Source organism: Cucurbita moschata, unplaced genomic scaffold (genome assembly GCF_002738365.1).
Source record: "Cucurbita moschata cultivar Rifu unplaced genomic scaffold, Cmos_1.0 Cmo_Scf00006, whole genome shotgun sequence".
Classification (NCBI taxonomy): domain Eukaryota; kingdom Viridiplantae; phylum Streptophyta; class Magnoliopsida; order Cucurbitales; family Cucurbitaceae; genus Cucurbita; species Cucurbita moschata.
Window position 1 is genome coordinate 5,810,486 of NW_019268522.1, and position 15,284 is coordinate 5,825,769.

The following is a 15,284-nucleotide window of genomic DNA, read 5'->3' on the forward strand; positions in this document are numbered from 1 at the left end:
TCTACTAGGGTTATATGTTATCATGGTCGTTGTTGTTGCCTACTTGCTTTTAGCTTATAACAATGCTTTTTTTCAACAAAAATTCAACGTATTTCCTTGATCACGTCTTCTAAAATATTTCTCACAAATGTGACTCGAGGCTCAAGCATACGCCAACATTGTTCGTGAAGTCTGAATTTCTCACAGCTGATTTGCTTGCCAGGTTAGAACAAGTGCCGCACAATCACTGTTGTGCTGCCACAAGAGTGCGATTGTGATAGGTGGTATCAGAGTCGAGTCGGCTTCTTGTATTACACGACATGTCCGCTACAAAACAACTAGACAAGTCCTAGGCTAACCGATTGATTGAAATCGAAGAGTAGTTACTTTACATGAGTGAAGTTCCTAATGGAATGGGGATCAACAAGATGGAAGGTTGCCGTGAAAAATTGCTTATTTGTGAACAAATGATTAGGGCCGAGGCCCTAGAAAACAAGGTCACAACTGCAGATAGCTTCGAGCATAGGGATAGCTCGGTGGGTTCTGTTGCTCGAATGGAAGAATGTGTCAAGGACTTGCACAAGTCCTAACAAACGATTGTTCGAATCGTCTAAAAATGTGGATTTGAGAACATCTATTGGAGTAGTTAGGGTTGAAATGGCGGATTTAAGCACCATATTAAACGTCACCATAAGAGTGGTGGGAACCAAACCCCAATTGGGGGTGTAGTACAATTTAACAAGATAAAGGTCCTAGAGACCGAGTCGTTTTGTGAGGTTGGAGATGCCAAATGATAAACGCCTACAATGCTGGAATTTGCAAAGCTAGAGGTCTTTCTAGAATCCTTGCAAAACATTCACAGAGAAAGCTAACTTAACGGATGGATTCCAACCAAGAGCTGGTTAGAAGATGAATGACTCTTAGATCGAACTTGGAATCTATGATGGTCACTCTTTGTAACGCCCCTAATTTTCTCTACCCTAATTAACGACGTTACGTTATACTCGTCTAATCACAGGACAAGAGTTCACGTGAGACACTCTCAATAACGATAACGCATTCATCAATATAAGCAGTTCATACCTGGGAAAATAATTACGACAACCTAGCCTAGAAGAAAACAACAGAGAACTAGAGGAAACAATCGCAAAACTATGAACCAAAAAGAATCCAACAAGGCGCCTATACGACACTATAGACTCTCCTCAAGATTTCCATGGCCCTTCGCATCATCCACCGTCAGCCGTACATGGGAGCCTTGCCCTTACCTGAAAATATGGGTAGCACGTGGCTTGAGTATTATATAAAATACCCAGTAAGTCGCCCCACTGTTGGGGTTAAGCATATATTCATACATCCGGATACAAGCAGTCGCACACAATACATCTACATGTCACACACGATACACATACATGACGCACACAACACACATACATGTCGCACAGAATACCCATACATATCGCCCATAACAGCCATACCTGTAGCACATAATAACCATACATAACGCACATAATAACCATACATGTCGTACATAATAACCATACATGTCGCACAGTGTTAGAAGAACGAAGCTGAGAGAGGGGTCTGTCTTCCATTCCTTCCCATGCCCTTAGGCCCTTGCTTTGTCCGGGCGGGGGTGGATGCATGGTAATTTCCCACACATGGCTCACGTGTGTGACTGTGGGCCCACCAAGCGAGCTCGGAAGCGAATTCCCTGGGCCTAGCTTGGTCGGGTATGTATGACATACAATACCGGATGCCACGAACAAAGGAAGGCTTGCATGATATCGTGGCGAACACAATATCGAATATACGCATCCATACTATCAGTACCATAACGGGGGAGTGCCCCAGGTACATAGCCATAGCGTGTATGAGGTTCTTAAGGTTTACCTCCATGGCATTATACATACAACGTTCCATCCCCTCGCCGCATTACATAGCATAACCGGGTCCACATTGAGCAAGCATATCATAGCATAACCGGGTCCACATTGAGCAAGCATATCATAGCATAACCGGGTCCACATTGAGCAAGCATATCATAACATACTAGTCATCTCATTCATGGCATGCAGGGTTCTCATTACAATCATGACATGTCAATCAAGCTCATCATACATACAGGGTAGCACACCGTGTCACAACATCATATTCATAAACATGACATACATAGCAATTCACTGCAAGAATCACATACATAAACATAGCATGCATAGCATTTCACTGCAAGAAACATCCAACCTAGCATACTGCAATAACATATGGTGCATGCAAGAGCCACAGGGCATGCACCAACATACATACATAACTAACGCCAACAGTAAGGTTACTTACCTCTTGGCCTTGGCCGAAGTCACCCACAACACTAACTCTAGCGCCCAACTACCTCCTATAAGATAACATGATATACTTAGAGCGCTTTCACAACTATCCCTCATGCCTAGCTACCAAGATATGTCCCTATCGCAAGCTATTTGTCAAAATGGGGTTATACTGACCTCAGATGGTTGAAACAAGGGTGGGAATGGCTCTAGAATGGTCGAAAACCTAGGAATCGGTATACTATTCGGATGTCGAGCCGCCAAGCCGCCCCACCAAGCCACACTTAGCCGAGCTGGAGGTTCGCAAAGTCGCCGATGGAGCCGAAATCGATGGCTGCGACGAACACCGCCGGCGCAGGGTTTCTGGCGCACCTCCAATTTGGGCCAAAAAGGGAACGAGGCCCCGGGGTGGTGTCCGAACGCGGCCTGCAAAGGGTGGGCTGCACGCTGGCCGAGACGTCTCGCGGAATGCCGAGGGTCGACCCACGCCTGCCACTGCATCTTCCTTGTCTGAAGGTCCCTATAGTCCTAATCGCAGAGGATATAGATATGAAAAAGGTAACCGCCTGTTCGGTTTTGTATTAGTTTTGAAGCAGAATGTGAATTATGATGAGTTGTAGTTGATTAGGAGAACTGCTATCTCACTACGGGGATTACTCTTACTCATCTTTCATTATTCATCTTTTACGTCCTGGGACCGAGATATTCATTATGAATCGCCAAAGTCTTCCTACTTCTCCATTGTTCCAATCAGATCCCCAAAATGAGAAAGAAGGACCAAAATTGAATCATGACTATCCTTATAAGCTATTCTGATATTCAGATTCGATATAGATCAAATCGTGTAAGCCGACCTTTTCCTTCCTTGGCCCATGTAAGAATTCGTCGTCTGATTTCATCTTCTTCTTCCTCGATGCTCCATAGGAATACATCGCTATTCCTTTTCTTACACCGAGAAAGGGTCATTCCGAATCACAAGAGTTTCATTCATTTTGATTTGAGGATGAGGCATTAGCAGACTGACTCGCCTTACCACCTTTCCCTCTTCGAGTAACCCTATTCAGTCAGAAAAAGAGGAAGTGGGGTTGAGACGAGAGCTACGGAACCTTAATTACCAGATTGAACAGGGGAAACTAGCCGATTCTTCTTTCATGAGGTAAATGGATGGGTTGGTTAAAGCATCTTCCGGCCTTCCTGTCCTTTACAGTCGAGTCGAGCTACTTACTCATTCAGTCTTCTCTCTCTACACCCTTTGAAGTCAGAAAAAGAGAAAGGTCAGTGGTTGAGACTTTCGCTCGTCAACCTTTGACTGATTGAACAAGGTAAAGTCTCAGTGATTGACTTCCCTTCCGGTTGGTTCAGTAGCTCAGGGAGAGGGTTGAGGTTTCCTCTTTTACCTTGTTCCATCTGGTTCAGGATTTGATTCTCGACCGTAAGTAAAGGACAAGAAGGAAGATGAATGAACGAACCCATTTACCGAGTCTTTCAGAAGTTCAAGAATAGAAATAGGTGAAAAGGGGAATTAAGAGGAAAGGGGCGAAGCAAGCAGCTCGACGAGAAGAGTGAAAGAAGGTGTGAAGTCAGTCTCTTTTCATTTACTCGACTGTAAAAGGGAATATCGTATCAAGGGAGCTTCTCTGTCTTTCCTTCCCCGGAGTAAGTAGCTCGACAGTAAAGGGGCTAATTCATTGATTCTTCTATCACTAGGGACTATTCTTTCACAAGGGAAATAGGGTCAGGGAATATAGGGGCCGGAAGTAGCGAAGGTAAGGGGGAGGGTGAAGTAGCGTCTTCATTTACTCGACTGGGTAAGGTCAGGAGCGAAGACTCAGACTGAGTGTTTGAAGGTGAATGAGGTTACAGTGAAAGAAGGGACCAAGGAGCGAAGCGGTGAGCCCGAGTTTACGAGGCGAACGAGTGAAAGAGCTCGACAGTAAGTAAAGGTTCCGGAGTTCAGGAGTCAGAGGAGCGAAGGGAAGTCTCATTCATCTTGTTCTTGTCTTGCTTTCTCAAGGATAGGTTGGTTGAGTCTAACGAATAAGGAGTTGGGTGTTTCCTGTTCCTGTTCCGGAAGGTATTGAATGAATTTACTCGACTGGAAAGTTCAAGGGCATATGGGTTCCGGTTCCGGGGCAGGCTCATGAGCTTGACCTTCAAGAATAGGTTACGGTTCAGTAGTTCAGGTCATATCGGTTCATGAAATTCAATTGTTCAACCTTGTTTACGAGGTGAGGGAAATGNGAATCGCCAAAGTCTTCCTACTTCTCCATTGTTCCAATCAGATCCCCAAAATGAGAAAGAAGGACCAAAATTGAATCATGACTATGCTTATAAGCTATTCTGATATTCAGATTCGATATAGATCAAATCATGTAAGCCGACCTTTTCCTTCCTTGGCCCATGTAAGAACTCGTCGTCTGATTTCATCTTCTTCTTCCTGGATGTTCCATAGGAATCCATCGCTATTCCTTTTCTTACACCAAGAAAGGATCATTCCGAATCACAAGAGTTTCATTCATTTTGATTTGAGGATGAGGCATTAGCAGACTGACTCTCCTTACCACCTTTCCCTCTTCGAGTAACCCTATTCAGTCAGAAAAAGAGGAAGTGGGGTTGACACGAGAGCTACGGAACCTTAATTACCAGATTGAACAGGGTAAACTAGCCGATTCTTCTTTCATGAGGTAAATGGATGGGTTGGTTAAAGCATCTTCCGGCCTTCCTGTCCTTTACAGTCGAGTCGAGCTACTTACTCATTCAATCTTCTCTCTCTACACCCTTTGGAGTCAGAAAAAGAGAAAGGTTAGTGGTTGACACTTTCGCTCATGAACCTTTGACTGATTGCCCGAGGGTTGAACTATTCTTGAACAAAGGAAAGCATATTCAATCCTTCTTTTTCACTCTTTGACAGTAAGAAAGATGAATGAGAGTTGACTCCTCTACCGTAAGGTCGAGCTCTTTCATTTCACTCCTCTCCCTATTTTGTTGGTCATTTCAGTCAAACACAAGGGAAGGAAATAGGTCAAGCTATTTTATGGTCTCATTGCTGCACTCACTCCTCTCTATTCTTTCACTATTCTTTCACGAGGTAAACAGAAGGATGATTCTTTCACTCTTGAATTAAGGAAGGAAAGAGACTGAACTCAATCACTACTGAACGCCTTCTTGCTTGAACTCGGCTCAGTAAAAGAAAAAGAGAAATACTATTCATTCTCCTTCACCTCGGCTTCTTTCTTCTGCTTTCAAGACTCAACAAGAATGAGAGTGAACTAACTGAACTTCGAAACCAGAACCGATATGAACTTCGCTACTTCATAGGCTTCCTGATCTTACCTCCTTCACCTATTTATTTGTCTCATTGCTTGGCTCCTCTCACGGTAGAAGAACAGATAATGACTATTTATACCAGAACGAATGGTTATCTTGATTCATTATAAATTGAACAAGTAAGAAAATGTCTCGTTGAGTTACGTACTTACGTGTAAAAACGAATATACCTCAGTTTCAAGAAAGAATCTCTTCCACAAGACATTCACCCCTGAAGCGGAAGCTCTTTTGAAAGAAGCTATTCAAGAACAACAGATGGAACGTTTTCTACTTCAAGACCAAGCAAGTCTAAAAGAAAACAAGTAGTGTAGTAAAGTATCAATCAATTTGATAATAAGAATAGCAGCGTGGGAATCGAACCCGCATTGTTAGCTTGGAAGGCTAGGGAGTCGCCGTTGGTTGATTCATCATTTTGAACGTCTCTAATTCTAAACCGAACGGGAAACTTTGGTTTCATTCGGCTCCTTTATGGAAGATGGATAAATTCTCTTACATGTAAGATGTAAAGAAAAAAGAAATGCGTGCCACCCATACATAACATCTATCTCAGCCTGCCAGGCTTTCCTTTCCGTCTGAATCCATTCAAAAGGACCTGCTTTATAGATGATCCCTATACAAGAGGAGATTCATACAATCTTTCCAGTTATTTATTTCGTTCCCTATTTCTATTGAATAGAATCCTTAGTCAAAGTAGTTTGTTTCCGCCGGCCGAGCTAAGGATGTCGACGTCTCTAGTAAACCAAAGACACTGTTTCATAGCATAGCTCTTTTGTTTTGCTTCTTCCTTATATATACAAAGACAAAGAAGATGTAGTTACGATTAGAATTCCCCCTTTATCCATGGATCCCTTATTTATTCCTTCAATTGTCTGTCAGTATTGATCCAATTAGGTTGGGGCGAGATGGCTGAGTGGACTAAAGCGTCGGATTGCTAATCGGTTGTACGAGCTTTTTGTATCGAGGGTTCGAATCCCTCTCTTCTCTTTCCCTTTCTGTCAATTACTTTTTTGATAGTTTAGGAAAGATGTGGAATAGATTAAATTAGGAAGAGTTGAGTTGTTCATTACTTGAAATTGTATTTAATACCGACAGACAATTATATATTGTGTGCGACTCTAACAGGCAGGGTCGTTCAATGGAAAGAAAGTCAGAATAAGAAAATGAGAGTGATCCTTCTCCCAGCTATAGAAGAATTGCCATATTGGACTCAACTGAAAGGTTCGTTCAGACTGTATGGACGATTTCTCTGATCTTATAACAATCTCTTTTTCTAGTAAATCATCAGTCTCGGATAGTATTCAAAATCTTATCGAAAGCTTACCGCAGCTTGCCAAACAAAAGCTAATAGAAAAAAGAATACAGCTATTTCTGGCATAACATTTACTATTGGATTCAAAAAAGCGTAGACCTCAAGCAATTTGGCGACGAAAGAAAAAACTACTTGACTTGTGAATAAAGGGAAGAATGAAGACAGATACCGATGAAACTTAAGAGATTATACGCCTAACAATTTCTTTTGATTGAGTTATTAATCCCCTATTTCTTATTAAGGGATACGGAAGGAATAAGATAAAGTAGGTCAAAACCCCTTTCTTGCTTGAGCTCAGCCAATAAAAAATCCTTCAATTCGAAAAAGAGAATAAGAAATAGAAGAAATCCTACTTTCAGACATTATCTTAATGGGGAATTATATGTAATGATCCATAAATGCAGTTTAATTGGATCTCTAAACGTATCAAAATCCGAGCATAGAATTCTTTCTATAAATCTTTGTACTGGAATTGACGACCAACCACTACGAATATTAGTGTTTATTAGTAGTGAATATAAATGCGGCGTGGCCAAGTGGTAAGGCAATGGGTTTTGGTCCCGCTATTTGGAGGTTCGAATCCTTCCGTCCCAGAGTATGTCTATTAGATAGAGAACAATATATTCAACAAAGATATATAGAAAACCATATCATATCCGACTAAAGCTTGCCCTTTTAAATTAAACTATCCATGTCATAACAGCTTGCCCTTTTAAATTAAACTATCCATGTCATAACAGTATAGATTACTATGGACCAACTAAACCAATGACTATACATGATTCCATAAATTAATCAATTACATACCAAACCCGTTTGTTGCACGAAATGTGAGGGGCAAACTTCGGTTAAAACGATGGATGTGGTAGAAAGCAATGGGCGACTTGAAGGACATGATCCACTGTGGATTCCTTTGTTCTCTGACACTGGAGCTCGAGTAGAAAGTCTTGATTCCTTTATCAAGGGCAGAGATCTAGGGTTAGTAGTGTTAATCAATAAGTGAAAACGTCTAAGTCAGTATATGTTAGGTATAGAAAGAGAAAGAAGCCAATTCGACCGATTTAAGGTGTATCACATGAGAATCCATTGGTATGTTGCTGCCATTTTGAAACGATTAAAGATCACCGCACCAAAGTAATGGCTAAACCCAATGATTAAAGGCAAGGATAAAGGATCTCCTCACTCAACAAGCAAGTCAAAATCCTTTTCAATTGTCTCAATAACGAAACTAGATCAGAATGAAGAATTGAAATAGATGATAAAGGAGACAGGCAAAAATGAAAGGGTTAGAGACAGACCGCTCAATAAATGAAATGCTTAAGCTTCAGGGTTGTTTTCCTTTGAGTGAGAGTTATACCTACCACTTGATTGAGTTATGAGGATAAGTCAGAATGGAATGAGTTTCTTTCACAAAAGAAGAAGAAAGTATTTAACTAATTGATTGAATAATCTATGAATCAATTTGACATTCATTATCATTCTATACATGACTGTGAATTTCCTCGAGCCGTACGAGAAGAAACCTTCTTATACGAGGCGGGTCTTGTTAATTTACATCTATCCCACCGGTTGCTTATTGAATCATTGCAATTGATGTTCAGCCCGAAGAGAAGGAAGAGATCCTCATAAAGTGGATTCTTATGAAAAGAATCTAACCTATTTGCATCTTCCTGCTATTCTATATTTCCTTGAATCAGATAGAGAAGGAAGAGATCCTCGTAAAGTGGGTTTAGTTTGATGTATGATCCTATAAAGAACTGAATCTAACCTATTTCAATCCGCTATTCTCTATTTCCTTGAAAATGGTGCTCAACCTACAGGAACTGTTCATGAGATTTTCAATTAGGGGCAGGGAGGGTTTTTTACGCAATTGAACCTTAATCAATAACCGAAATTCTATGTAATGAAATCAAAAAGGGTGTGGATAACTTGTATATAGCTTTGGCTAACCTTTTCTTCTTTATTATTATTTCCCCCCTCTCTTGTTCTATTCATACTGTTTACCTTCTAATTCCGTCTTCGATAACACCAAAAATATATCTTTTTTTCTTTCTACTTCTTCCTTCATTTTGTCTTTCGCCTACATCTTTATATGTCCATCTATGTTGATTATCTCTATAGTGCCAATCCAAGTAGTTTGATAATTCTTTAGTTTTCTCCATTGTATAGTGTAGTCGGGTTTCACTATTCACATTCAACAGTGTATCAAACAAATAGAATCCGATCGTGTATAAATGAAGCTAGTTATCTCCTCTCCGTTTCAGGACCTTTGCTTTTCACACACATGATGGTCTCAAAGTGACTTTTCTGATATAAGAAGTTTTGTCTATTTTTGGGGTTGGTTGCTAACTCAATGGTAGACTACTCGGCTTTTAAGTGCGGCTAGCATCTTTTCTTTTGTTTACAAATTTCTATGAGGAAAGAGATTCGTCTATACTATCGGTAGAATTTGTAAGACCGCGACTGATCCTGCCTGAAAGGAATGAATGGAAAAAGCAGCATGTCGTATCAATGCTAAATTCTAGTAATATTTTGACCTTACTAGATTAGGGCAGCCAACCCCCTTGTTTGAATTCTTGATGCGGAAAGAGTCAGTGATATGAACCAAGAGACATCATTCATACAATATACTTCAATGAAGATGTGAAGAAAATGTTGTCAAAATTATCAAAAGAGGTTGCAATTCATGTCACATTGAAGAGGAATGAAGTTTGATGGTTATAAATTTTGGGTGGGTTACAATTTAAAGTAATTTGAGTTTATGTATTTTAAGACATTTTATTTACTTTAGGTTACATTTACATAATGGTTAATTATGGTCATTAAGTATGAATGTTACAACTTTTGGAATGCCTTTAATAGTTTCATTTTGAGGCTATATAAAGCCATGTATGTTGTATTTGTAAGGTGGACTTGGAAAATATATTAAAAGAAGCATTTGTGTTTTTCTTTAGCCAATGGCTAAGTTTCTTTGCAATTCTATGTAGGTTTAGGTTGCATGTAGAATCATTCAAGCTCGACATGATCAATCTTGCTTGTGGAGTGATTCGAATCTCAATCAAAGTGTTCTTGGCTTGAGATATTCGATCAACAAGGTAATCCGAATCTTACTCCCCTTGTAGTGATTCCTTATCATATCATTTGGTATCAGAGCTTCAGGCTCAAGATCGGATATATGTTTCCTTTGCGTTTCTTTTCAATTTGTTTTTATCTTTATAGTTTTTAATCGACCCAAAATAAAAAAAAATCCAATTTAGGCTCTTCTAAAAAAACATTCAGAGGTGAGAATGAGAGCTTCATTTGTGTACATGAGTGCAAACAGAGTGGCCTAAAAATCCTTGAGTGTATACTCGTGAGAGAGTGTTGTGAGGTCCTTCGTATTTCCATAACTTATTTTTTGCAGCAAAGTTTCACAAATAGATTCGAGGACGAATCCTCTTGAAGAAGTGGAGAATGATATGAACCAAGAGACATCAATCATACAATATGCTTCAATGAAGATGTGAAGAAAAGGTTGTCAAAATTATCAAAAGATGTTTCAATTCATGCTACATTGAAGAAGAATAAAGTTTGAGTGTTGTAAATTTTGGGTGGGTTATAATTTAGAGTTATTGTATTTTAAGACTTTTTATTTAATTTCGGTTACATTTACATAATGGCTAATTATGGCCATAAAGTGTGAATGTTACAACTTTTGGAATGCCTTTAATAGTTTCATTTTGAGGCTATATAAAGCCATGTATGTTGTATTTGTAAGGCAGACTTGGAAAATATATTAAAAGAAGCATTTGTGCTTTTCTTTAGCCAATGGCTAAGTTTCTTTGCAATTCTATGTAGTTTAGGTTGCATGTAGAATCATTCAAGCTCGACATGATCAATCTTGCTTGTGGAGTGATTCGAATCTCAATCAAGTGTTCTTGCCTTGAGATATTTGATCAACAAGAATCATTGAAGCTAGACATGATCGATCTTGCTTCTGGAGTGATTCGAATCTCAAACAAAGTGTTCTTGGCTTGAGATATTCGATCAACAAGGTAATCCGAATCTTATTCCCCTTGTATTGATTCCTTATCTTATCATTTGGTATCAGAGCTTCAGGCTCAAGATCGGATATATGTTTCCTTTGCGTTTCTTCTCAATTTGATTTTTATTTATTTTCATCTTTTTAGTTTTTAATCGACCCAAAGTTCAAAATTCAATCTTTGCTCTATTTAAAATTTTGAGAGGTGAGAATGAGAGCTTCATTTGTGTAAATGAGTGCAAACAGAGTGGCCTAAAATTCCTTGAGTGTATACTCGTGAGAGAGTGTTGTGAGGTCCTTCGTATTTCCATAACTTATTTTTTGCAGCAAAGTTTCACAAATAGATTCGAGGACGAATCCTCTTGAAGAAGTGGAGAATGATATGAACCAAGAGACATCAATCATACAATATGCTTCAATGAAGATGTGAAGAAAAGGTTGTCAAAATTATCAAAAGATGTTTCAATTCATGCTACATTGAAGAAGAATAAAGTTTGAGTGTTGTAAATTTTGGGTGGGTTATAATTTAGAGTTATTGTATTTTAAGTCATTTTATTTAATTTCAGTTACCTTTACATAATGGCTAATTATGGCCATAAAGTGTGAATGTTACAACTTTTGTAATGCCTTTAATAGTTTCATTTTGAGGCTATATAAAGCCATGTATGTTGTATTTGTAAGGCAGACTTGGAAAATATATTAAAAGAAGCATTTGTGCTTTTCTTTAGCCAATGGCTAAGTTTCTTTGCAATTCTATGTAGTTTAGGTTGCATGTAGAATCATTCAAGCTCGACATGATCAATCTTGCTTGTGGAGTGATTCGAATCTCAATCAAGTGTTCTTGCGTTAAGATATTTGATCAACAAGAATCATTCAAGCTAGACATGATCGATCTTGCTTGTGGAGTGATTCGAATCTCAAACAATGTTCTTGTCTTGAGATATTCGATCAACAAGGTAATCCGAATCTTATTCCCCTTGTATTGATTCCTTATCATATCAGCCACATTAAATCGTTTTTTTAGTCTTCATCATTTACTCCCTTTTCTTTTAGCAGGCGCCAGTCTTCTTCATCTGGCCGCATTGCATCAATATGGATCCAATAATCCATTGGGTGTACATTCTGAGATGGATAAAATCTCTTTTTACCCTTATTTTTATGTAAAGGATCTAGTAGGTTGGGTAGCTTTTGCTATCTTTTTTTCCATTTGGATTTTTTATGCTCCTAATGTTTTGGGGCATCCCGACAATTATATACCTGCTAATCCGATGCCCACCCTGCCTTATATTGTGCCGGAATGGTATTTCCTACCGATCCATGCCATTCTTCGTAGTATACCTGACAAAGCGGGAGGTGTAGCCGCAATAGCACTAGTTTTTATATGTCTGTTGGCTTTACCTTTTTTTAAAAGTATGCATGTGCGTAGTTCAAGTTTTCGCCCTATTCACCAAGGACTATTTTGGTTGCTTTTGGCAGATTGCTTACTACTAGGTTGGATCGGATGTCAACCTGTGGAGGCACCATTTGTTACTGTTGGACAATTTTCTCCTTTTGTTTTCTTCTTGTTCTTTGCCATAACGCCCATTCCGGGACGAGTTGGAAGAGGAATCCCTACTTCTTATACATATGAGCCCTAGCCCTGTAAGCTCACACCTAATCAGTGCAAAATTCTGACACAAATCATTGTAGAGTTAGTATTACACCAAGAATGAATTGATAAGCAGATTTTATCGTTGGCTTTGTTGATATAGCTTAGATAGGGAAAAGATACGAGAGGGTAGGGCTGCACTTTGAAATCTGGGAGCTTTGTTACCGAAACTCCCTTACACCTCCACCCACGGCACTTATTCGTCTTTTGAAAGCCAGAACATGATCATACAGACAGGAGTATCCCTATCACGCATGCTTCTCCACTGATGACAAAATGACCTTCGAGACTCTGATAGGAATTCCTACCCCTATCAATTTGAGGGGGGAAAGAAGACAGTATTCCGCAGTCATATGTTTTTTGCACTGGGACTGGTAGCGGGAAGGCTCAGAGATCATAAATCAAGGATGGGATAGGAATATAGACATTCCAGCCCAACATACTCCGGTGAATCAGTTGAGAGAGATAGGGAGGGGAGTGGGCTAGAGGAAGTCTAGTAATATGTGACTACAGGGGTTACTCTTCCTTCCTCATCTTTCATTATTTATAACAGTTAAGTGGCTATCTAACCAACCATTCAATCGGCTATGGAGGGAGGTTTCAGCAAGCGGGTAACCGATACAAAACAAACTGAGGTAGGTCGATCATCGCTCAGCCCTCGTGTTCTCTACCGTGAAGTGATTAATCTGGGCCATCCCTATGGAAAGGAAAAGAAAGTCTTCCGATTGGAGTCAATTTTCACCCTCTGATTGATGAGCCATTCCCCCCTTCCGTATAGCCAGAAAGGTAATCCATCTTGTGAAAGTCAGAAAGGTATTCCATCTTGTGGATGACTTTCAGTAGTTCTTCCATCCCCTCTTGTTCCACCTATCCCTTCACTCCCCAGGGATTTCCTACAGCTAGACAACCACGGTTCATCGCTCAGAGAGAAAGAATAGAAGCAAGCATTTCCCGTTCAGTCGGTAATGAATCAATACGCAGGGAAACTCTCTCTCTCCCATGATGGGAATGGCAAGTCTTGTACAGGCTCATATTGGGTGTGGGTATGCTCCTTCCATAGGCCACTTTCCAGAAGGTCTTCAAGGTAGATATGCTCTTCAACTCAGAAAGACCATACATACCTTTTGGTCAGGGGGCACAGAAGGGAGAGTGTGCCGGGTTTCAAGCCTAGTTGCATGTGACTGAGTTGGGAGAGGGGGGCGAATAGATCCGCTTCACTGCAAAATTGCATTTGTTTTTCCTTCTTTTTCTAGTAAGATTGAAATATCATCCTTCGAGAATCTTTAATCCTCATCTTCGTCATGCTATGAATATAGGTAGGCAAATCACGCCATTTCTTTTTCAGAGTAGCGGGAATCTGATATAATTCAGTTTCACTTCTCCAAGCATCTTTTTCAATTCTTTTCCCACTTTCTTGTTGTTAGCCAAAAATAGAATAGAAGAAGATTCATAATTCACATTAATTTATTACGTCCGCTGTCCTCAAAAAGAGATTGTTAGCAAGCAGCACTACTACTAATTCCCGTTTGATAGGTTCCCACCCCATTCGGGAGTTGAAACAAGCATTTTGCCACATGCATCGTGAATTGGATCAAGATCAACAGCTTCTTAATTGGATTTATTTGGCTCTCGAATTGACTATTGAAAAGGAGGTGAGGTGATGGCTCTCTTTCGACGATATGCATCTCGAACCTGGTCTCCAACCGGCACAGAAATTGGCCCAGCACTCGGGGGGGCCCCTACCTGGTCTCAAGAACTCGAGCGGTCTTTATAGTGGTGTGGTAGCCGATTCAGATTGTATAGCTGCTGGGAAGCATAAAGATCGATCCATGTCCAGATTGCAACGCATTAAGATGTCAATGCCTAATAGTGAATGTGTTCCCGGTGGGGCGGCTATCGTCAGTGTTCTAGTACAAATCATATCTCTATCTTTATCAAAGCACGTCAAGACCAAAACAAAATGTAATAATCACAGTGCTTGAATTTTCTTTAATAGTTTGATTGGGTTGGAGTGATAAATGAGTGAGTGAATCTCGATCTCTTCTAGCTCTTCTAACTCATACTCTTCCGGTTGTCCATGTCTCTAAAAAGAATATAGAAAGATCTCCCCCAAAGTAGTTTGCATATCTCAAACTACCTGTGGATCCTCGTATAGATTTCGAATGCTCTCATAGGGCTGCACAGAAAGCTTCCTTAAGACTGGATCATTATAGATTTGGTACCAATCGTGACATTTGAGAAGCTTGTCTATGACTTGCTCTGGCTGACTCTGATGAGACTGATTGCGCTTTTTACTAGTGTCTACAATTTGTTAATTATTTCTTCGTCTGTGTATTCCCCCCAGACAGCTCCTTATCTTCTTTGAAGAGATACAACCATATGGGAGCCCAAGGTGAAATTGCACATCGAGTGCTCTGCCCTCCCACTCGGTAAAGCACTCTCTTATCTTCTTAGTGGTAGTATGCTTGGAGGCATTCCTGTTGAATACCCCCGCATTCAGGTGATACCCACCTTCACTATGTGGTTCCTTTGCCACTAGAACAGGCCCGGCTGTCGAATAGTTGCCTAAGTCTCTCACCAACTCCTTCTTTGTGGTAGGTCTTCTATCCGCATGAGTGTTAGCGTAACAAGAATGAATTTCTTGATTGGGGTGCCCCTTCCATGCTTCCTTCCTTC

The 15,284-nt window shown here is 40.1% G+C and overlaps 1 protein-coding gene across 1 annotated transcript; it reads left to right on the forward strand.

The window, feature by feature from the left end:
* The first annotated feature begins 371 nt into the window (after positions 1–371).
* Positions 372–12,597, forward strand: LOC111443842 (cytochrome b-like). Its single transcript, XM_023081667.1, has 3 exons — positions 372–515; positions 2,534–2,861; positions 11,963–12,597. The coding sequence occupies exons 1-3, from the start codon at positions 372–374 to the stop codon at positions 12,595–12,597; spliced, it is 1,107 nt and encodes a 368-aa protein (XP_022937435.1).
* The last annotated feature ends 2,687 nt before the right edge of the window (positions 12,598–15,284 follow it).